Raw genomic sequence first — 23,191 nt, 5'->3', positions numbered from 1 at the left:
CACACACACACACGAAGAACGAGAGGCTCATGGGTATCATCAATGCACCAGGGACACATTTCAAGGGACAGGCTGCAGAGAAGGCAAACCCGACCAGAGAGAAGGTGGTCGGTGCATTGCAGGGACCTTTCCTACATCTTCAGCTCTGAGAGTCTCCAGTTCTGGGTACGGCAGGATCCCCGAGAAAACAGAGATAAACACAGATGCTTGCACAAGCCTGCGAGACAACTGGAGATCCGACTAGAGTTGAAAGGTAGGCTTTCGGCAATCTGCGCGTTTTGCTGTGTTCAGGGCGCAAGTCTTCCAGGGACACATTTCCTTCCACGCTCCAGGGAACCTCCCCGGCCACCATCCCTCCTGCCGGACAGCTTCCCATTTGCCGGAATTTTATGGGCGCCGCCTCTTTAGGCGCCGCGCGGCGCGCATGCGCCCTGGCTATGGGCCTGGCAAACCCGGCTTCTGCACGCAGAGCGGCTTGGTTTGGGTGGGGCGTTCCCGGAGCCGGCGCGTCCTCCGCCTTTACGCGGAGCCCAGCGACCCCGAGCGAGGACAGCGCCTCCGGAGCTGCGAGGCAGGACCCTGCGTCTCCTCTTCCTCCCGCTTGGGCCGAGGCTGAGTCGCGGTTGGCCAGGCCCCAGGACGACCCCCATGGCGGGCCCGCGGGTCGAGGTGGACGGCAGCATCATGGAAGGGGTGAGTACCGAGCCCGAGGCCTGGCGGGTTGCGGCTGCCGTCCGGGCTGCGGCACAGAGCTTGCCCAGCTGATGTCCTCTCTCTTCTCTCCAAACCAGGGCGGGCAGATCTTGAGGGTGTCTACGGCTCTGAGCTGTCTCCTGGGCCTCCCCTTGCGGGTGCAGAAGATCCGAGCAGGCCGCAGCACGCCGGGCCTCAGGTAAGTCGGGGAGCCAGGCGGCGGGACTGGAGGTTGGAGAGCGGGCTGGGGGCTCGGGGCGGGGGACAGGCCATTGGGGGATGGGGGGCGGGTCTTAGGGCTGGGAATCTGGAGCCTGGCGGTGATGCTGGGAAGATCCGCCGGCCCCAGGGTTGAGGACTCTGCAGCCGGGCCTCAGGGGCGGCGGGACGGTGTTCCGGGCTGGGCGGTTAGGCGTAGCCGGGCTTGTGCGCCCTTGAAAGTTTCAAGGGGCAAGTTCAGAAAATAGGCCCATGTTTTCTCTGTTTGGCTAGAGTTGTCTCGTTTCCTAATGAGTTATCTTTTAAACGGTTTTCCTGCCTCATCGGGCATTCCAAGTACCCGGAGAGCTCGTAGCAGCGGGCAAGGTAGATCAGGGCAGAACAGCCTCTAGGGCCGGAGGAAACCCCACTTTTTAACCAGTGCATTTTCTGCTGCCGCACGTTTTAGTCTCATGAGGACCCTGAGATGTGTCATTCCAGCTTTCATTCAGACCTCTAGGAAGCTGTGGATACGACCAGGATTATCAGTTGTAAGAGAGGGGAAAATGTTGACAGCTGACTTTGTTTCTTCTGTCTGGGAAGCTAGGCATGCCACTATTTTTTAAGTGTCAGGTATATGCACCTGTTAGAAGAGGACCCAGGGGAAAGACAGACTGATTCCTTGTATTTTTTATATATTTCATTCTAATGGATCAACTATCTCTTAGTCTTTTATCCACACTCCATGTTGAAATTATTAAAAGGCAATTACTGATATGTGTGAATAGTAATTCTCTATCACAGCAGTAGTTTGCAGTAACCCATTTCACCAATAGGGAAATTAATTCATTAAGGCTGTGTGAGGTATTTTATCAGTTTGCTAGGGCTGCCATAACAAAATACCACAGACTAGGTGGCCTAAACAACAGAAATTTATTTTTGCACAATTCTAGAGGCTGGAAGTCCAAGATCAAGGTGCTGGTAGGGTTGGTTTCCTCTGAGGGCCATAAGGGAAGATTCTGTTTCAGGCCTCTCTCCTTGGCTTGGAGGTGACCACCCTCTTGACCCCTCTTCCCATGCTTATCCCTCTGTGCATGCGCACCCCTGGTATGTCCTAATCTTCTCTTTTTGTAAGGACACCAGTGAGAGTGGGTTACAGCTCACTCCTGACTGCCTTTTTTAATTTAATCATCTCTTCAGAGGCCTTATTTCTAAATACAGTCACATTGTGAGGTACTTCAACATATGAATTTTAGAGGAACACAGTTCAGCCCATGCAGGTATCATACATTATTCAGTGAAATGCAAGTGAGGCTGGTGGCACTTAGATAGTTTTATTAGTTTTCCTCTTTTGCATACTTACAATTTGCAACAATATTATCAGCATATATGTTTATAGTTAAAATAACTGGTCTGGAAGGAACCCTTAAAATAATGCCTACCAGCAGGTAGTCTATGTGCATAAAAAGCCAAAAGGAAGCTCTGGCACTTACTATGGTTAGAGCTTGCTGTTTTCTTGCCATTGAAGTTTTGTAAATGTGTCATAAAAAGTGGGGATATAGGCAGTCTGAATGCACACGTTTTGATGCAGTATTATGACCTGAAGGCCTCAGCATTTATCTGGACTGGAAATGATTCGAGATTTCTGTGATGGGCAACTGGAGGGGGCAGAAATCGGCTCAACAGAAATAATGTTTACGCCAGAGAAGATCAAAGGTGGAGTCCACACAGCAGATACCAAGACAGCAGGGTATGTGTCACTACATTCCATTTAAGTATGGGTTTTGGAATTAGACCTGGATGCACATGCAGGTACTACCACTTACTGGACAAGTTGCTTAACCTCTTTGAAGCTTTAGTTTCCTCACTTTTAAAATGGAGATAAAACACTTATCTTTTAGGGTTAGAGACTGTGTAAAGTCTCAGATACCTAATTGCTTCCTAATTGTAGCTGTTGCTATACCTATCTAGAATTTTCTCACATGTGTAGTATAGCGTATTTGTTTCTTTAGTTTTATTACTTAGAAAATGAATATCTGAAAACAACTGTAGTTTCATGCTCTATAGTGATAGTAGTCTTTGTGGTGTAGCATATTTAGTTCTTGGCTTACAGCAAATTATGAGCCATCTTCTACTTTTAGTCTAGGTATTTTTGTTATCTTTTAATAGATACTTATACAGCCCTATTTAGAAAGTTTTATATATGATCTTGGCTTTTTCTCCCCATTGAAAACTGGATATTTAACAATTAAATTGAGCCTTTATCCCTTTCCAAGAATCCCTCCTTTTATTGATAAAACATGGAGAGCAATTTTTGTGTTTTCTGTGTTATTGGCTGATTGTTATTGTAAGCAGCATCCTTTATCAACATCCTATCCATTTACTAGGAAATCTGGTAAAGTAAGAAATAGTACTGTAAACCCAATGCCAGTTTGTTTCAGAAATGACTGTTTCAAAAAATTATGATTTTTTTTTTTAGCTTAAAATGTTTAGTGATGATTGAGATTTGAATTATGATGTGAACAGACTTCTGCTAAAAGGGGCTTGCTGCTAGGCCTAAAGTGAAGTTTGCCAAATGAGAACTTTCTTAAGGGGATTAAAGCATTTTGAGATATCTTTATAGTCAGCTTATTATTTTGGGCATTCCCTAGTACAAAAGGGGGGAAAGAGTTATAGTTAATCAGCTATCTAAAAATTAACACAGAATCATAGAATTTTGAAGCTACAGGAGAGAAGGTAGAAACCATGTGTTCCAACCCTTCCTCCACTTTGTGAATGAGAGAGTGAAGACCCTCTGGTGTTAAGTGATTAACCAGAGGTCATAGAGTAAGGGTCAGAGCTAGAATTAGAATCTAGGCCTTCTGGCTTCTAATCCACTAGAACGTATGGCAGTGAGTTTAAGGTTCATAATCCAGCTCCATTCAGTAGACTCAAACAAGCTTGTTCCTAGTCAGAAAACACATCTTATTTATTTGAACTCTAACATTTTCATCCCTAACTGTGATTACAGTACCATGTGTTTGCTCATGTCTACCTTTGTCTTCGCAATTCCTTACTCTTCTAATATTAAGGTTTTCTTTAGTCTTCTTAGAATCTGATTTTATTGAATGGAAGAGGGACACTTGAGCTGTGTTGGGTTTCTCAGGGAATAAACAGAAGTTCAGTAGTTGTAAACCTATGGTTTATAGTAAACTGAACATTTCCACGTTTTTTTCACTTGCTCCTAGGCTCAATTCCTGAGAACAGGGATTATATTGCATGCATTTTCTCTTATAATGCCTAACACATTATACAGTCAATAAATATTTACTGAATTAATGAAATGCATTATCAGTGATAGACTGTCTAACTCAGTACACCTGCATCATTGCTATAAGAAAGTTAAGTAAAGGCTATCTTTTGGTATGTAGAGGCTATGTTGCACTCCTTTTCAAACTACAGTCTATGTATTAATATGATTGTTTTCCCTTGACTTTGGAGAAGGGAGATAACAGCTCATTTAGAAAATCTGACCGTTTCATTTTATAAAATGCTACATATTCTATAATTATTTCTTGTGATTTCTCACATTATTTGACTATAAAGACCAAACAGAGGTGAGTTATGGTAAGGATTATCTCCTTAACAGTTTTTTCCATGTAAAATATTTGGCTATCAGTCTTTGTAAAACATTACTCTATCATACCACAGATGCCAACATGGTAGGAACTGTATCTTTTTATTTTTTTTTTATTTTTTAACATCTTTATTGGGGTATAATTGCTTTACAATGGTGTGTTAGTTTGTGCTTTATAACAAAGAGGAACTGTATCTTAATATCTGGAACGATGCCTTGTGCATGGTGGAGACTCAGATACAGTCATTAGAATATTTCTAGACCTTGATGGTTTTGAATGCATTTTCATAAACTGTTACTTTTAAGAATCCTTTTATAAAAACGTTGTAAAGATGCTTTAATTAATTTTTTTTTTTTACTTCTTTGTAAGATAAAGAAAAGTGTTAGGACTTAACCTAAGATCACCCAGCTAATGTATTTAGTATTGGATTCAAACCCAGATTTGCTTATCATTTAAGGCCAGTTCCTTCTACTGCGAAATACTAATCGGATGTTATCATTCAGTCACTGGAGTGTTTTTTAACTTTAAACTTGAGGGCGTGTACCTGCCTTCTCAGTTGTCTGTGCTTCAGCTAATGGTGATATGTAGTTATGTCTCTCTCTTGAGACTTTAAAAAGAAAATGCAGCTAAGCCTGTTCTGCCTTCTCCTTAGGAGTGTATGCCTCTTGATGCAGGTCTCAATGCCCTGTGCTCTCTTTGCTGCTTGTCCATCAGAACTTCGTTTGAAAGGTGGAACTAATGCTGAAATGGCACCACAGATTGATTACACAGCCATGGTAAGGGCTTTTGTTGCTACTGATAAACTAAGATGATCTCACATAGTCTTCTGAATCTCCATTCTCTATTTAAATATATCCTGAGTGTTTTTGTGTACATAGCTGTTTAATTTCTTAATGGTGTCTCGTTCTGTTGTGGGAGAGGATAATTATTTTAGATTGTGTGTTGTATCTTAGAACTGTGCTCATAGTGAATTCTTTAAAAAGCCTCAGTTATTATATACATTATATTACTTGTATGTGTATTATATTACTTATCATATAAGTCTGTTAGTTTCTGAATACAGGGATTATGATTTGGAAGAAAAACTCAAAGTAAGAATTAAATACTATGTTTGGCAGGATTGGCGAGGATGTGGAGAAATTGGAACGCTTGCACACTGTTGATGGGAATGCAAAACGGTGCAACAACTATGGAAAACAGTATGGAGTTTCCTCAAAAAAATTAAAAATACAACTACGATATAATCCAGCAATCCCACTTCTCGGTATTATCCTAAAGAGTTGAAATCAGAATCTCCAAGAGAAATTAGCATTCCCATGTTCATTGCAACACTATTCATAATAGCCAACATGTGGAAACAACCTAAATGTCCATTGATGGATGAAAGGATAAAGAAAATGTGGTATATACATACAGTGGATTACTATTTAGCCTTAAAAAAAATAAAAGAAATTCTAGAATATGTGACAACACAGTTGAACTTTGAGGACATTGTGCTAAGTGAAATGAGCCAGTCACATAAAGACAGTACTTGCATGATTCCACTTATGTAAGATATCTAAAGTGGTCAGATTCATGGAATCAAAGAATGGAATGCTAGTTAGGGGAAGGGGGAAATTGGGGAGTTCATATTCATTGGACATAACTTTTCAATACAGTAAGATAAATGAACTCTAGAGATCTGTTGTACACATTGTAACTATAGTCAACAATATTGTGTTGTACTCTTAAAATAAATCTCATGTTAAATATTCTTACCACAATAAAATAAAATTTTAAAAAATAATTAAATACCATGATTTGACTATAAATTTTTAGAATGATAAAATTCAGTATTGGCATGCTTATACAACTAGTGGGAGAGAAAAATGGTATCATCTTTTTTTCTCCAGGTTTATTGAGGTGTGGTTATTTATACTAAAATTCACCCTTTGTAGTATACAGTTCTGTGATTTCTAATGTATGATTGTGAACCAGCCACCACAATCAAGATAGAGAATTACTGTAGAAAATTCCGTTATCCCTCTTTGTAGTCAATCCCACCCCTCCACTCCTGGCAATCAGTGATCTGTTTTCTCTAATAGTTCTGCCTTTTTTTCAGAATGTCATATAAAAGAATAATACTGTATATAGCCTGTTGAGTCTTGTTTTTTTCCCTTAAAATACATCTGATTACGGGGAGTAGGATGGGGGAGGGATGGATTGGTAGTTTGGAATTAGCAGATGCAAACTATTATATAATAGAATGAATAAGCAACAAGGTCCTACTGTGATAGACCATAATGGAAAAGAATATGAAAAAGAATGCATATATATGTATAACTGAACCATTTTTAAAAATAAATAAATAAATAAATTTATTTATTTATTTTATTCTTGCCTCCTTGGGTCTTTGTTGCTACAGCAGGCTTTCTCTAGTTGTGGTGAGCCGGGGCTACTTTTTGTTGTGGTGTGCAGGCTTCTCATTACGGTGGCTTCTCTCGTAGTGGAGCACAGGCTCTAGGCCTGCGGGCTTCAGTAGTTGTGGCACGTGGGCTCAGTAGTTGTGGCTCGCGGGCTCTAGAGCACAGGCGCAGTAGTTGTGGTGCATGGGCTTTGTTGCTCTGCGGCATGTGGGATCTTCCCGGACCACTGCGCCACCAGGGAAGTCCCATAACTGCATCATTTTGCTGTATACTAGAAATTAACACAACATTGTAAATCAACTATACTGTAATAAAATAAATTTTAAAAAATACATCTGAGGGTTTCCCTGGTGGCGCAGTGGTTGAGAATCTGCCTGCCAATGCAGGGGACACGGGTTCGAGCCCTGGTCTGGGAAGATCCCACATGCCACAGAGCAGCTAGGCCCGTGAGCCACAACTACTGAGCCTGTGCGTCTGGAGCCTGTGCTCTGCAACAAAAGAGGCCGTGACAGTGAGAGGCCCGCGCACCGCGATGAAGAGTGGCCCCCGCTTGCCGCAACTAGAGAAGGCTGTCGCACAGAAACGAAGACCCAACACAGCCAAAAAATAAATAAATTAAAAAAAAAATACATCTGAGAGTCATCCACGTTGCTTGTATCAGCAATAAAAGCTAAGTAGTGTTCTATTATATGGATGTTTGTTTATCAGTACCAGTTTATCCATTCATCAGTTGAAGGACATTTGGACTGTTTCCAGTTTTTGGCAAGTATGAGTAAAGCCACTATAAACACATACAGGTTTTTCTGTCTGAACATAAGTTTTTATTTGTCTTGGGTAAATACCTACAGAGGGGTTGCTCAGTTGTAATCGTAAGTTTATGTCTAACTTTATTGAGAAACTGCCAAATTGTTTTGGCATACAACGTGGCTGCATTGTTTCGCATTTTCACCAGCGCTGTAGGAGAGTTTCAGCTCTTCTTCATCCTCCCCAGCGCTTGATAGTCTCAGGTTTCAGTTAAAATTTTTTTTGCCATTTTAATAGGTGGCACAGTCTTTTAAAATTCAGTTTGATATAATGAAAGTTAAAGTTAATCTCTCTTCACCTAGTAATACCACTTCAAGGAAATGACCCTAATTAAATATTGCGAAATGCAGCAAAAGATAATGTTAAAGGTATTGGAGCAGAGCATTATATACTATAATTATTGTTATATAATATACATAATTATGTAATAATGAAAACTTGGACAATGGTTAGGTAAATTATGCTAGAATGCCATGAAGTCGTTCAAATATTTTTTAGGAGGAATTTTATAATGTTGGGAAAATGCTTTTGTTTATAATGTTAAAAGGGGAAAAATGTATAAAACGTTGTGTGTGCGGTGAGATTTCAACTATATAAAAAATAACTGAGAACGCAGAATGGAATGCTATTCAACACCCCCTGATTTCTTACGGTACACTATATTGAGAAGGTTAGGAAATACTGGCCTCTGGAGTTAAAAACTGCTAGGATCAAGTTTCCTGAGTTCTGATTTTTTTTTTTTCATTAGATAGACTTGCACAGCTCTGATTAATTAAATGTTAAACTTTTGATTTTAGCTACGTCAGTTATTTTATTTGAAAAATAGAACTAGCCTACACATTTTTATATCACTGTTTATCCATGGTGCTTCTTTACTACCTCAGTGCAGAGCACTTTTGTTTACTAAATATACTTGCTGACAATGAATATTGGTGATTAAAGTAACAGTAAACTGATTTTTTCAGGTTTTCAAGCCAATTGTTGAAAAATTTGGTTTCGCATTTCATTGTGACATTAAAATGAGGTAAGTTACTTATTTCTTAACCCTTTGACCCACTACCTGTGCTAAAAATAGTGGAAAAGTTAGATCTTGGAGAACTGTCATTCCGTAACCCACTTAATACGTATCTTATAGGAAATAATAGTACTTCGTGGCTTAAAAACAGTAAGCAGCAGAGGCATGGGGACTTGAAAGGGAATTGCTACACCGAGGCACCTTCATATCTGGAATTATCCATGCTCACCACAGACAGAATGCTCACTGTGTGCAGACAACTGGAATGGGCACTGCAGGGTCATAAAAGGGATTCTCTTCCATAGAGCAACCAGAATTATTTTTCTAAGAGACATGTTGGGCATTCAGGTTATTTCTCTGTAAGGCTTCCCTTCCCTCTGTAAGGCCACATAGTAAAAAGGCCATATTTCTTGTTGTGGCATTTAAGTGATTTGCAGTCTTATTCCAATTTACTTTTCTAGCTTTATCCTCCCTCCCCTCCATATATTCTAACTACATGATTGCTGCCATTCCCTAAACATACTTTGTGCCTTCAGACTTCCATATCTTTGTTCATGTTTTTCTTCCCCTGCTCTCCTAAAAATTGGAAATCCTACATTTTCTGAAAGTGAAACTTGTAATTTCTTATGTGAATTGTCAGTGACTGTGCCTCAGTTGGAGTTCCTGTTTACATCTCTCTTGTAGTCCTCCGTACAGCCTGGCTTGTGTCCTAGTAGATTATATGTGGAGCCCCATCTTACCAGATGGGGAGTTCTTTGTGGATAAGAGCATTGTCATTCTCATCTGTGTGTTCTCAGCATCTCTTATAGAATAAGTGACACTAAATATTTGAGTTGAAATTTTATTAGTGGTTCAGCTACTAAGTATTCATCATATATTTATTGAGCACCTACTATGTGCCAGACATTGTTTTAGGCACTGGAATATAGCAGGGACAAAATAGACCAAGCTCCTACCATTAAGTAGCTTAAGTCTAAAACAGCACTGTTGAATAGAACTTTCTGTACTGAGGGAAATGTTCCTTATCTGTCCAGGATGGTAGTCACTTGATACATATGACTATTGAGCACTTGAAATGTGGCTAGTAGGATTGGGGAGTTAAGTTTTAAATTTTATTAAATTTAAATTTAAATAGAGAATTCCCAGGTGGTCCAGTGGTTAGGACTCTGCACTTTCACTGCTGAGGGTGTGGGTTCAATCCCTGGTTGGGGAACTAAGATCCTGCAAGCTGTGTGTCCTAAATAAATAAATAAATAGATTAATTAATTAATTAATATTCATTTATTCACATGTAGCTTGAGTCTACCATATTGGACAACACAGATCTAAAACATTATTTGCAAGTTTCAAACATGAATTATATAGTTGGATATCACTCACATGTTATTTTATTGTAAATATTGAGCTTTATTTTTGTCGTGCAATCGGTTTATGTAAGTATTCATGATACTTTTCATAGGGGCTACTACCCAAAAGGAGGTGGTGAAGTGATTATCCGAATGTCGCCAGTTAAACAGTTGAACCCAATAAATTTAACTGACCGTGGCTCTGTGACTAAGATATATGGAAGAGCTTTTGTTGCTGGTGTTTTGCCATTTAAAGTAAGCTATCTAATTCACTTTACTGTATACCTGAAACTAACACAACATTGTAAATCAACTATACTCCAATAAAAATTTTAAAAAAATAAAAGTAATAAAAAATAAAGTTGTCTAGATGATCTTAGAAGTGTATGTATGTCTTGATAAGTATTATATCTAAATTTTGAAATTATTGAAAGAACTTAATTTTTAAATAAATCTTTTCATTAAAATTTTTTCTTAAAATTCTGTGTTCTCTACTGTTGAAAATTGTGTTTTTATAAGATGCATGTAAAAGTTATTAATTATGTGTCTTTGAAGGCTTGAAAGCAATTGTCAAAATAATCATTAATTTATTTTCTATTTTTTTGTCTTGCCAAAATAGGTAGCAAAAGATATGGCAGCGGCAGCCGTAAGATGCATCAGAAAGGAGATTAGGGATCTGTATGTTAACATCCAGCCTGTTCAGGAAACTAAAGACCAAGCTTTTGGCAATGGAAATGGAATAATGTGAGACAATATACTTTTTCCTAGATGTTGGTTGAGAGAGCCCTGAAATAATTATTCTATTTTAATTAAAGATTTGTCATTTTTTTTGTTTGTTTAAATTTGTAGTTTTAAGAAGATATATTTTTAAGGGCATTCCTACCTAAAACAAGAGTATGATGAATTATGATGATTATTTTATTCTGAATTTCTTTTCTGAGGATGGTTTACCTTTTATTACATTATAAGAGCCTTTTTGTTTATATAGCGAACTTAAATGTTTAAGCTAATCAGAAGTTAGCCTTTGGGCTTCCCTGGTGGCGCAGTGGTTGAGAGTCTGCCTGCCGATGCAGGGGACACGGGTTCGTGCCCTGGTCCAGGAAGATCCCACATGCCGCGGAGCGGCTGGGCCCGTGAGCCGTGGCCGTTGAGCCTGCGCGTCCGGAGCCTGTGCTCAGCAAACGGGAGAAGTCACAACAGTGAGAGGCCCGCGTACCGCAAAAAAAAAAAAAAAAAAAAAAGAAGTTAGCCTTTGAAGATGATCCTAAGAGAAATATTTCCAGTTGCTTTTCTATATCTCAAATGTGAAATCAGTTTACAAGTAAATATTAGATATGGCAAAGATCTATTTTAAAAAGAAATATAGTATATTAATCCATTTAGTAGTTATTGATTTACGTGTTATAAAAATGCTTTAATTAATATTTTTGAAGAATAAAAGTATCTTTTGTGGATATTTAAGCTTTCTTTTTCAGATTTTCTATTAAAGGGTTTAAAGTAAATGCATTTTCTTTGTATGATAATACTATCTAAAAACTATAAAACAAAACCAAACATCTCTGTAGAAAGACCTTTTCATTTAAGATGAGTGCAGTATGCCTTTGAAATGGTACCCCTTAGTGCTGATGACAAGACTTCTGGGAGGACCATTCCTTACCTATGAGTGGATTAGAATCTAGTGTGACTTCTTGTGCAAAGTGCTGAAAGATACTCATACCCTGATGAAGATGGAGAATGCTAATCATGCTGCTCTCTGTATGAAGACTTTCACTTTTGTAATATACTAGCCAGATCTAATTCTGCTTATTTAATAGCCACTGTTCTCCTGTGTTGTATTTGCATGTAATTTTGGAATATTTATAGCATAGATAGTAATACTTTTTTTTCCCTATATAGCATTATTGCTGAGACATCCACTGGCTGTTTGTTCGCTGGATCATCGCTTGGTAAACGAGGTATAGCTAAATGAAGGGGGTCCACTGTTCTCAGTGCTACTGTACAATTCTTTAATTATCTGTCAGGATTAGGATGTTGTAGAATGATGGATAACAAGTTTGAAAGGATATGGTTAACTGATTCTATTTTAGAGTCAATTAAATTTTCAGTCTTTCCCCCAACTTTATGCTTTTAAAATTTTCAAACTTATAGAGAAGGTGAATGATTAGTGAATATCCATACACTAGATTCACTGGTTATGAACGTTTAGCTACGTGTTGTGTGTGTTTCTGAACCATCTCTATGCAAGTTGCAGGTACCAAGTCTCACCCCTGAATACTGCAGCGTGTCCATCCAAAGAATAGTATCTGCATAATCACATTACCATTTTTATACCCAAAGAATCTATTATATATGTATTTTTTTTTAAGATTTTTTTTTTTATGTGGACCATTTTTAAAGTCTCTATTGAATTTGTTACAATATTGCGTCTGTTTTTATTTTTTGGCTTTTTGGCAGTGAGGCATGTGGGATCTTAGCTCCCTGACCAGGGATTGATCCCGCACCCCCTGCATTGGAAGGTGAAGTCTTAACCACTGGACTGCCAGGGAAGTTCCCTGTTATATTCAGACGTAACCAGATACCTCCAAAATATTCTTTAGAGCAGTATGGGGTTTTTTGTTTGCTTGTTTGTTTGTTTTTGAGCACACACAGCATTTGTTTGTCATGTCTGTTTAGTTTTTTTTTTTTTAAACCACAGAATAGTCTCTTCACCTTTTTTTCCTTTCATGATATTTACATTTTGAAAAGTCCAGGCCATTTTCTCATAGGATTTTCCATAATTTGAATTTGTCTGATTATCTCATGATTAGATTTATTCAGGTTAAACATTTTTAGTGAGAATATTGCACAGGTGACTTTGTGTACATTCTATTGTATCACATCAGGGTGCATGTAATGTCAGTATGCCCTTTATCAGTACAGCTCACTGATCACTTAGTTAATGTGGTGTTCTCCAGGTATGTCTGCTATAAAGGTTCCTTATTTATTTATTTATCTACCTACCTATCTGTCTGTCTGCCTGCCTGTCTCTACTATGCTTCACAGCATGTGGGATCTTAGTTCCTCGACCAGGGATTGAACCCGTGCCCCTTGCAGTAGAAGCATGGAGTCCTAACCACTGGACCACCAGGGAATTCCCCCTTTTCCCATTATAATTAATAAATACTCTGGGATAATATGCTGACACCATCTGATCATCCTGTCTCAATACAACATTCATCCAGTGGTTTTAGTATCTGTTGATGGTTCTTCCCTGCATCAGTTATTACAGTGTTGATTTCAAAATACTGAATGTTTTTGTAAAAGGGAAATTTCTGTAGTATTTGGTATATTTGGGAGAGTAGATACATGTATGCATCTGTTGGTTAGTATTTAAAGTTACTTTTGCCATTGAGGCAACTTCTAATTGAACTTTTCACTGTGTGGCAGTTGATTGCTTTATTCCTACTTTGTAGCATCTTTAAAAGATGCTTACCCTCGCTATGCCATTTAACCACATTATTACTGCTGAATACAAAAACTTCAGGTAATTTTAGTCTGCTCAGTTGGTTGATCTAGATACAGTTGGGTGTCAAATCTAACCAGTGTAATAGAATAGGTAAAATCAACACCTTTGGTTGACTGGACATAAATGAATTCTGTTTAAAACTGTGCTGTTCAATGTGTGGTTGGCAGACAGGTAGCATATGGGTATCATCTGAGAGTTTGCTGGAAATACCAATTTTGGGGCCCACCTCATGTATCAGATCAGAATCTTTGAGAGTGGGGTCCAGGAATCTGTTTGAACAAGCTCTCTAAGGTATTATAAAATTTGAGAAATAGTGATCAAAAACATATATTTAGTGTATACTCATTACTTGTTAGGTGCAGTGAGGAATCAGCATGGATCAGTGAGCCGCTACATGCAATATCTTTAAGCCTTGAGAGGGCAAAGATAATGCAAAATATAAAGCAGAGACTAGGACCCTATGTTACAAGTAGTAAGTGCTTGGCAGGCATTGGGTGGAATGTGAGTTTAGTTTGTTTGTATTATCGTTGGGTACCAAGATGTGCCAGGTACTATGTATGAAGGATTCAGAAGTAAGAGTCACCATTTCTACCTCCTGGCTTAGTCTGGCAGAGGAGACAGACTAATGCTGTGATTGTTCTATCCCCAGGGCACCATAGGAACACAGGAGAAGAACAGCTTATTCTTTGGGGGCTGATTGACCCCAAATCTGTCTTGTGACATTCAGTGATCCTCCAGTGGGTTCTGTAGATAAGTAGAAGTTAGCCAGATAGAAAAGTGAGAGCTAGGGAAGAAGGACAAAGGAAAGTGCTGACATAAAAGTGTAGTTCTGTGTTTGGGCAAATAGAACCATATGTGATGAGTACAGGATCTGGGTCAATGCAGAGAATGAGGTTAGAGAGGTCAACAGATATTTGAAGGGCTTTATAGGCCTTATAAAGGAGTTTGGATTTCATCCTGAAAACATAAAGATTTTAAGGAGGAATGTAATTCCAGGTCTTTGGAATTTAGTCTGATAGCTGTGTAGAGGATTAGAGGAAAACCATAGTGGAGGCAGGAAGACAAGAGTCTGTTAACAGCAATTCAGGTCAGAAATGGTGAGGACCTACACCAAGGAAATGCAGGGACTGAGTCTAGAGAGATGAGTACTGATATAAGGGTATTTAGGAGGGTGAATAGACAGTTTGGTGATTAGCGGAAATGGGGGGTGAGGGATGCCGTGTAATGACCTTCTAGATTTCTAACTTGGGTAACTGGAAATACTTAAAACTTGTGAATATGGGAGGTAGAGTTAGTTTGCCAGGGTGGAAGATAGTTTTGGATATGTTGTATTGACATCATAAAGGGACCGTTACTCTGTTATGAGCAGTACTTGGAATTAACTTTACTGCCAGCCCTGAAAACGTTTCTTTCCTAATATTCCATAAACATTTTTTTTCACTTTGTCATATGCGAGTTTTTACTTTGGAGTTGTCTTTGGACAACACTCATGTAGAATGCACAGTACTTATTTTTAGACTTTTAGTGGTAGGAGGGAATAGAGGATAGAGCAGCAACACTTACTGAGGTTGCCTGACTCCTTCTGGTGCCTGCCCTTGTTTCCTGTCAGACACATAAGTCAAAGGAGATGTCATTAGCAATTGCAAACACCTTGGGGTCTTCTCTCTTAGTCTAGGTAGTCTATATATTAAGCATCTCAGAGAATGTCATGGATCCCAATATCCAGATCCCCTTTTTGTTTCTGATTTAAATTAACTAGAAAATTACTAGACTTTGAATCCTAATGTTTAAGCGTTATTGTCAGAAGCAACATTGGCTGGTTGTGCACACCACCATATGTATTAGAAGCAGTAGGTTGTAACTAGTCATGTTTTTGTCATTGTCTCAGTTACTAAAACTATTTTGACCTTAGTTTCCTTATCTATTGAGTGAGAGAGTTAACCTGAAGAATCTCTGAAATCCTTCCAGTTATAACATTCTTTAATCCTGTTGCAAAGGTGAGGTTTGTTTGTGTTTTTTTTTTTTTTTTTTGAGGGAATCTTGCAGTTTTAGATGGAGGCAGTGTATTATAACAGAGAGCACTAAACTGAGAGCAAGAAGACCTAAGTTTTGGTCCTATGTCTGTCATTATCTTACATGGTGACTGGGCTTTCCTTATCTGAAAAATGAGATTGGACCATTATCTATGTATAAGAATCCCTTCCAACTTTATATGATTGCTATATGTACAGAATGTATTTGTCTTTACATAGTTGAATATCTGTGTATTCGTTGATTTCTCATCTTTCAGTTAGTGTTCTTTACTATGGGACAAATCAATTTGCTAAGATGAATTATGACTCTGGTTTATCAATCCTATTTCTTATGTATGGAAACTGCCTAGCTTGTAGTAAGCACTTTTTTTCCTCCTTCAGTATATGTGGTAATTCATGGCATCTCTCTGATGCTATAATCAGTCCTTTAGCTTTCTCTGTTCAGCCTGATAACTTTATAGTTTTGTCCTTTTAATAAGCTAGAAGAAACCCCAAATCATTGAATATTCATTTTAATTTGTTATAAACCATCAAAATTGAGACCATTTTAAGAAACCTCTAGAATATCAGAAGAGTATTTGTCAGAAAAGCCTTAAGTTTTCAGAAGAAACTAGGATTTTGCTCTTTTGTTTAGAACATAATACTAATAAGAAAAATTCTCATAATTACTTCATTTTGTTCAGTTGCCACAGACCGCTAGTAATAGGTGGTAATTATGTTAGATCTATTCATACCATTATTCGCTCTCAAGGCGGCTGGGTAGGAAGGAATGTGAATGGCTCTGAGAAATACTTTGCCCCTACACAGAGAAACCTTGAGAAACCTTAGTGTGTCTACTGCTCTCTGATACTATTGATACAAAGCCAGGAATTCCTTCCTTCTCCTTCACATCCTCCATGCAAATTTTAGCCATTCTTCAAGGTCTCACCTAAGTCCTTCATGTTCCATGAAACCTTCTCAAGTTATTCTAGAACCTATAATTTCCTTTTCTGAAATCGCATTGGATATATAGTTTATACCATAGAGCTTAGCACTTATCCTCAAATACTCTTATATATGAGTATTTTCTGATGTCTCCTCAGCAAAGGAACCAGTTTCTATCACTTAGTATGGTACACACATAGTAGGTACTCAATATTAACTATTTTTATTAATAGCTTATTATAAACCAGTCTTGGTAATAGAAGCTTTATAAATATTATCTCTAATTTTAGCAAGTTTGCAACTTAGGAATTATCATCTCCATCTCCATCTGGAAGAAGAAATGGAAAAGGCAAAGTGGTTTACCCAAGAAGTCAAGATTCATACATATTCCAAACCACTTCATTCAGTCATGTAAATACTTGCCTGATTGATGTTGTGAAGATAGTTTAATTTGTTATATTATTATAATAATTGCTGTAAGGGAAAAAATGGTTAAAATTTGATTTCCCCTATTCTGGTAAATTTTATCAAGACATACATATAGCCAAATGAATTTCTAAATATAAAATAAAATAAAAAATAACTACATTCTCATTTTTCAAAGGACATTTTCATTTGTAGCCAAGGGTTCATTTAGTTTAAAGTAAATAAAAAGAATCATTTGACATTCCACTACTTCTGATGGACCTATTTTGTATTCAGCATTGTACCAAATACTTGTGGTATGTGTAGAGAAGTAGGAAGTAGAACATGGGAATAAATTTTCTGACTTACTTTCAAAGTTAGGTGATACCGGCAAGTTCCCTGGTGGTCCAGTGGTTAGGACTCCGTGCCCTCACTGCCAGGGGACAGGTTTAATCCCTGGTCGGGGAACTAAGTTGCTGTAAGCTGCGTGGCACAGTAAATAAATAAATAAATAGTTCGAATCTTAAAGGAATAAAACTTTATGATATTTGATCTGAGAATTTTTATCTGTTCTTCCTTAGATGAAAATTATCTGACTTTAAAAAAAAAATCCTTTAATTCTAATGGAATCGGCTGCCGACTAATTGTAGCATATATGAATTGCAAATTTAAAATTTTGAAATCAAGGTGTAGTGTTATAGGGTCATAACTTAGTTGTAAATTGGTTTTATAATTAGTACTTCTTTTTTTTTTCTTTGGCCACGCCGTGTGGCATTCGGGATCTTACTTCTCTGACCAGGGATAGAACCCGTGCCCCCTGCAGTGGAAGCACGGAGTCTTAACCACTGGACCTCCAGGGAAGTTCCCCTATAATTAGTACTTCTTAAACAGGGCCAAAGCAGCCTGTGTGTTCTTCCACTTGTGCATTTAATAAAATATTTGCATATGCTAAGCTCTCAGAAGATTAAATATACATGGAGATTTTATCCTAAAGGTTGCATTGGGTGAGTTCAGAGGCCTAAAAGATATTACACCAGTGCTAACTGGGATATATTAAACTTTTTGCCTCTTAGTAATTAATTTAGTTTTTTTTACATTGTGCCTGTTGTAGGTGTTAATGCAGACAAGGTTGGAATTGAAGCTGCTGAAATGCTGTTAGCAAATCTTAGACATGGCGGTGCTGTGGATGAGTATCTGCAAGACCAGGTAATGACACTTTTAGGATAAAAACCATCAAGCCTATTAGATTCAAATATTGGGCAATTAGATTGAATATAAATTTTAGTCATTGACTTTCAGACACTGATTGGTATGTCCTAGTTCAATCCATTTTTTAGGTATTTTTCTGGAATTTATATACCATAAATTTCAGTTCTCATCTTACTTGACCTGGCTACGGCATTTGGCACAATCGAGCACTCCTTCCTTCTTGAAATACTTTCTTCGCTTGCTTTCTGAAATACTGTTATTATCTTTGTATGTCGCTAACCTTACATTCTAGTCTCTTTGCAAGTTTGTTATTGTTGTTTGCCTCTTCTCAATTTGTAAATTTTGGAGAGCCCTTGGCTTAGGCTCTTTTGTTTATCTGTATTCAGTCCCTCAGTTATTTTGTACAGTCTCATGGCTTTAGTACCATCTGTATGCTGACAGCTCCTAAATTTATATCGCTAGCCCAGACCTTTCTCCTTAACTGCATGCTCATAATATTTCTTACGCCTGTCAACATCTCTGCTTGGATGTGTCATACACCTCTCAAACTTAATATATCTACTCACATTGAGAAGTGCTAGTGAATATTTCCAAATACAGTCTTTTTATGGTGCACTGTCTTGATAGATTTTCCTTTCTACCATAGTTTTTTCTCCTTAGTAGCAAATCAGATGTCTGTGTTTAGAAATGTATTACTCAAGATTTCTTGGCCAGTTTCTTAAGACAGTTTTCCTTATTTCTAGTCTCTTCCTTCTTACTAGTCTATACTCCAGTAATTCTGTATTAGTGTATTTATTTATGTGTTAAAATGTTGTAATTCTAGAGCATGGAAGAAACTTTCATATTATGTATAATAGCTTGCAAAGATAGTTGGTCTGATTAAATTTATTAACTTTCAACTCTATATTCTTAAACATTAATTTTAAAAATCTATATTGAGGTCTGCTACTAAGCATTTCTGTGCTACACCACAGACTTTTGGTAACACGGGTTTTGTATCATCTTAAGACTTTTGGAAACCTAAAGAAATAGAAATTCTTTTTTAGCTATGTTGATTTCTAGTATCAATAGTATTTTCATATGGAAAGCAGTAGAATTTTAACCCCAAATATTAGTAAATGTGTGAGAGTTTTCTTCTTGTTCTTTTTTTAACAGCTGATCATTTTCATGGCATTAGCCAGTGGAATTTCCAGAATAAAAACAGGACCAGTTACACTCCATACCCAAACGGCTATACATTTTGCTGAACAACTAGCAAAGGTGAGTATTCTATCAGAAAGAGTAATTGATTTTCACTTTGGCCAATTTGGAGTCACATTTTAATCAACAGAAAACTTAATAGTAATTGTAATTGCTGTCATTCAGTGAACACTTCCTATGTGGCAGACACTGAGCTCACTCAGCAGTGAAGCTGAGTTGTCTCACTCTGCATGACCATTTTAGGTGGCTATTTATTATTAATCCCATTTTACTTATGAGTCTAGTGAGGCAGAGGAATTAATTGCTCAAGATAGTTTCTTAGTGGCAGGACTGAGCTTTGAGCAAACTGGGAGAGCATACATCTAAGCTCATGTGTGGTAGGTACTGCCTTCCAGTAAGTGAAGATGTTTTAATGGGAACTATAAAATCAAATCACAAGGGGTTTGCAGTGGGCTATAAACTTAAATTATTTATATAAAAATTTTAAATGTTTTATTTTATTTTCTTGTGATTTTATTGGGGTAGACTAGAGTATTTGCTGGACTTCTAACACTTACCAGTCCTTTCAGCTTCAGAAAAGTAGATATATAATTTTTTTTTTTTTTTTAATTTGGCTGCACTGCATGGCTTGTGGGATCTTAGTTCCCTGACTAGGGATCGAACCCGGGCCCTCTCAGTGAAAGCACTGAGTCTTAACCACTGGACCACCAAGGAATTCCCTAGATTTATAATTTAGAAAATAGAGGAAAAAAGCTGTCCCTAACTCCCCCTTGCCAGTAAAACCACTCTTGACGTTTAGGTATTCTCCTCCTCTCTTAAAATTGTTTCTCTTTGCATTTGTTTGCAGTTAATGCATACAGCTTCATTTCTTTTTTCAGTAATGTGTGGCATATTTCCATTTTGCCATAGTCTTTATAATGTAATTTTATAAAATACTATGAAATTTATAACTCAGAATTTTATGAAGGAAGGTGCTGGCCTTAAGCATTTTAAAAAGTTATAAAAATAATGTACAGTAGTATTAAGAAATTAAGCATTACAGAGGTGTACCAAGCTCAAAGCCACGGTTGCCCTACTCCTAACATGTTATTTGTATGTACTTTTATAATAATAATATGTACTTTTTTTGTTGTTATTAGAAAGGATAGGTAGATTTTGGTTAAATTGTGGGAAAAGGCTTGATAGGAGGCAAAGGCAAATTATATTTGATGTCAAAAGATAGTTAATTGTATTTTTTATTATTCTACTTACGCTGTATTTTGTAACTACTATTTGTCTCCCCACGTAGACTGTGATCTTCTTGATAGCAGAGACAAGACTGTATTCATTCTTTTCTTTTTTTTTTTTAAATAAATTTATTTATTTAATTTATTTTTTGCTGCATTGGGTCTTCGTTGCTGCACGTGGGCTTTTTCTAGTTGGGGCGAGCGGGGCTACTCTTCATTGAGGTACACGGGCTTCTCATTGCGGTGGCTTCTCTTGTTGAGGAGCATGGGCTCTAGGCATGTGGGCTTCAGTAGTTGTAGCATGCAGGCTCAGAAGTTGTGGCTCGTGAGCTCTAGAGCACAGGCTCAGTAGTTGTGGCACATGGGCTTAGTTGCTCCACGGCATGTGGGATCTTCCCGGACCAGGGATCGAACCTGTGTCCCCTGCATTGGCAGGCAGATTCTTAACCACTGTGCCACCATGGAAGCCCTGTATTCATTCTTTCTACAGTACTTTGCACATAGTAGACACTCACATGTTATTTGAAGTGAATACACAGTGGAAAGTGCCGTGAACTGGAATTTTTAGCTCTGGTTTCTTGTTCAGCTTTGTTGTGTTTTAACTCAGTGATTTGCGGCAAAGGTGCTTCATCATTCTGTGTCTCAGCGCAGATAATTCATCAGTAAGGTCAGAGAGTGTGCTGTAGTCCCTATGGCTCCTTCCAGCTGTAAATTTTTGTAGTTTTCAGTAGGTTTATATATAGGCTAGAAATGATTTCCATAATTGTTACCTGTGTTTCATATTTATATAGTGCTTATAATTTGAGAAAAATATATATACTATATAAATTGTTTGTCTAGCTCAGAATTCAGATTCAGTGTTTATTCATTCAACAGTAATTTTCAGTGTCCAATGTGTCAGCGCACTGCCACATAATACTGAAACTGGAATAATTTGTAAATATTACAGTTCAGCAGGGCCTTGGAGTAGTGGTTTTCAAATTGTATTTCAGAGAATCAAAAGGTTTTAGGCATACTTGAAATCCCTTTGTCACAAATTCAGTCAGCCTACTCAGTTGTTTTGATTTTAATTCAGTTTTCTTAGAATGAATACATTTGCTTTTTAAAAAATCATGTTTCCACAATATAATGATAGAGGTCAAATGTTTCAAAGCCAAACTTGAATTAGTTAAGTGAAAAATACGTTAAGCCCAATAAAGATGAATGAAGATGTTAATTGTTACCTCCCTCTACCTTTCTACTCTGAACTAGGTATTTTAAATAGTATATTTAGGGAATTAGCAAGAAAATTTGAGGGAATTAAAGGGTATTTTTATACTTGACAAGATAAAAGAAGTATAAATGCTTCAGTGCCATGTTTTAGAAAAACTTTAGGACATAGGTAGTAGAGATGCATTATTATTAACAGTTGAGATTTAAAATTTTATATTTGCTTAAGCTGTACTCCTGGGGGGTTCTGATTCAGTGGGTATGGAGTAGGGCCCAGGCTGTATATTCTGACAGAACTCCACAGGTATGTATACCTCTGAACAAGGACCATCCTTCTGGAGCAGAATATTTTATATATAGGCCATTGAATTTCTCATGAGTCATTTGATCTTTGTATCTCTAGCTTCAATAAAATGAGTTTGGTATTAACTACTGCCTATTTAAGCTGGAGTTGTGGGCTCGTCCCTCTTTCGCTTTTCATATTATTTATATACTAAATGCTCTTCTGGTTTCAGGCTAAATTTACTGTGAAGAAATCAGAAGATGAAGAAGATACTTCTAAAGATACTTACATTATTGAGTGCCAAGGAATCGGGATGACAAATCCAAATCTATAGGGTATTTGCCTCTTAAATGATACCTCAATGATATATTGCACTAATGATTTCATAAATATTATATAGAACAATGAATAAGCAGTAACTTCTTATAGGACCTGACTTAAATTTGGAGATGAAATACAGAAAGTTCTAGATTTGCTGAGACTGCTTTGTCCTATTAATCTCACTTTGACTGTCTTCCGAGATAGATAGGGACAGCGAAATTTAAGAGTTGGTGAATATGTATGATAGCTGATTTCAGTATTAAAGTATTGAAATAAAATATTCTTTTCACCTGAAGTGTGTTTTTATTTTTGATATAGTATATTAAGTTATGGATGTAGATTTGATCTGTAATTTGTGTATGATTCTAATCACTACTAGAATCTCATGTAAAATTTAATGAGACAACTTTGTACACATGTACTTGCTGTGTCAACAATAACATTTAATAAGCATTGTCTCATTATATGTATCTTCTTTCTAGTGGGTATTTGGTAGATATTGATTTTGAATCTGTTGAATATGTTGTGAAAGCTAAACAATGAGAATTGCAAATTTTCAACCCTAGTAAATTTGGCCAAATCAGCCCCAGGTATGTTTTTGTTTGGCTTATAGTATTAAAAAAATAATTGCCTTTAGAACAGAATTCTTTTCATTACTCTCTATTGTCTTACACCTAGCCTGTTCCACATTTAGATTACTTCCTGGTCCCTGTAGGCAGTTGAGGTTGTGACTCAAATGAAACTAGTTTTATGTAACAGCTAAATATGCCATATTGTAATATAGTGAGGAATTCATTC

The 23,191-nt window shown here is 37.4% G+C and overlaps 1 protein-coding gene across 2 annotated transcripts; it reads left to right on the top strand.

Annotated features, from left to right (window-relative positions):
• The first annotated feature begins 378 nt into the window (after positions 1-378).
• On the top strand, positions 379-22,688 carry RTCA (RNA 3'-terminal phosphate cyclase). 2 transcript variants are annotated; one of them, XM_029230418.1, is made up of 11 exons: positions 379-693; positions 792-892; positions 2,498-2,641; positions 5,161-5,284; positions 8,683-8,741; positions 10,192-10,333; positions 10,698-10,822; positions 11,975-12,033; positions 18,057-18,151; positions 19,310-19,414; positions 22,305-22,688. In XM_029230418.1, exons 1-11 carry the CDS (start codon positions 649-651, stop codon positions 22,404-22,406), a joined length of 1,101 nt encoding a protein of 366 aa, XP_029086251.1. In that variant the 5' UTR covers positions 379-648; the 3' UTR covers positions 22,407-22,688. The 2 variants fall into 2 exon arrangements, with proteins under 2 accessions (XP_029086251.1, XP_029086252.1); XM_029230419.1 differs by having other exon boundaries at positions 383-693; positions 2,483-2,641.
• Positions 22,689-23,191: the final 503 nt, after the last annotated feature.

The sequence above is a fragment of the Monodon monoceros genome, unplaced genomic scaffold (assembly GCF_005190385.1).
Source record: "Monodon monoceros isolate NGI ecotype Baffin Bay Population unplaced genomic scaffold, NGI_Narwhal_1 Super_Scaffold_18, whole genome shotgun sequence".
NCBI classification, from domain to species: Eukaryota; Metazoa; Chordata; class Mammalia; order Artiodactyla; family Monodontidae; genus Monodon; species Monodon monoceros.
Note: the sequence above shows the minus strand (reverse complement) of the source record. Positions and strands in the feature narration are given on the sequence as shown.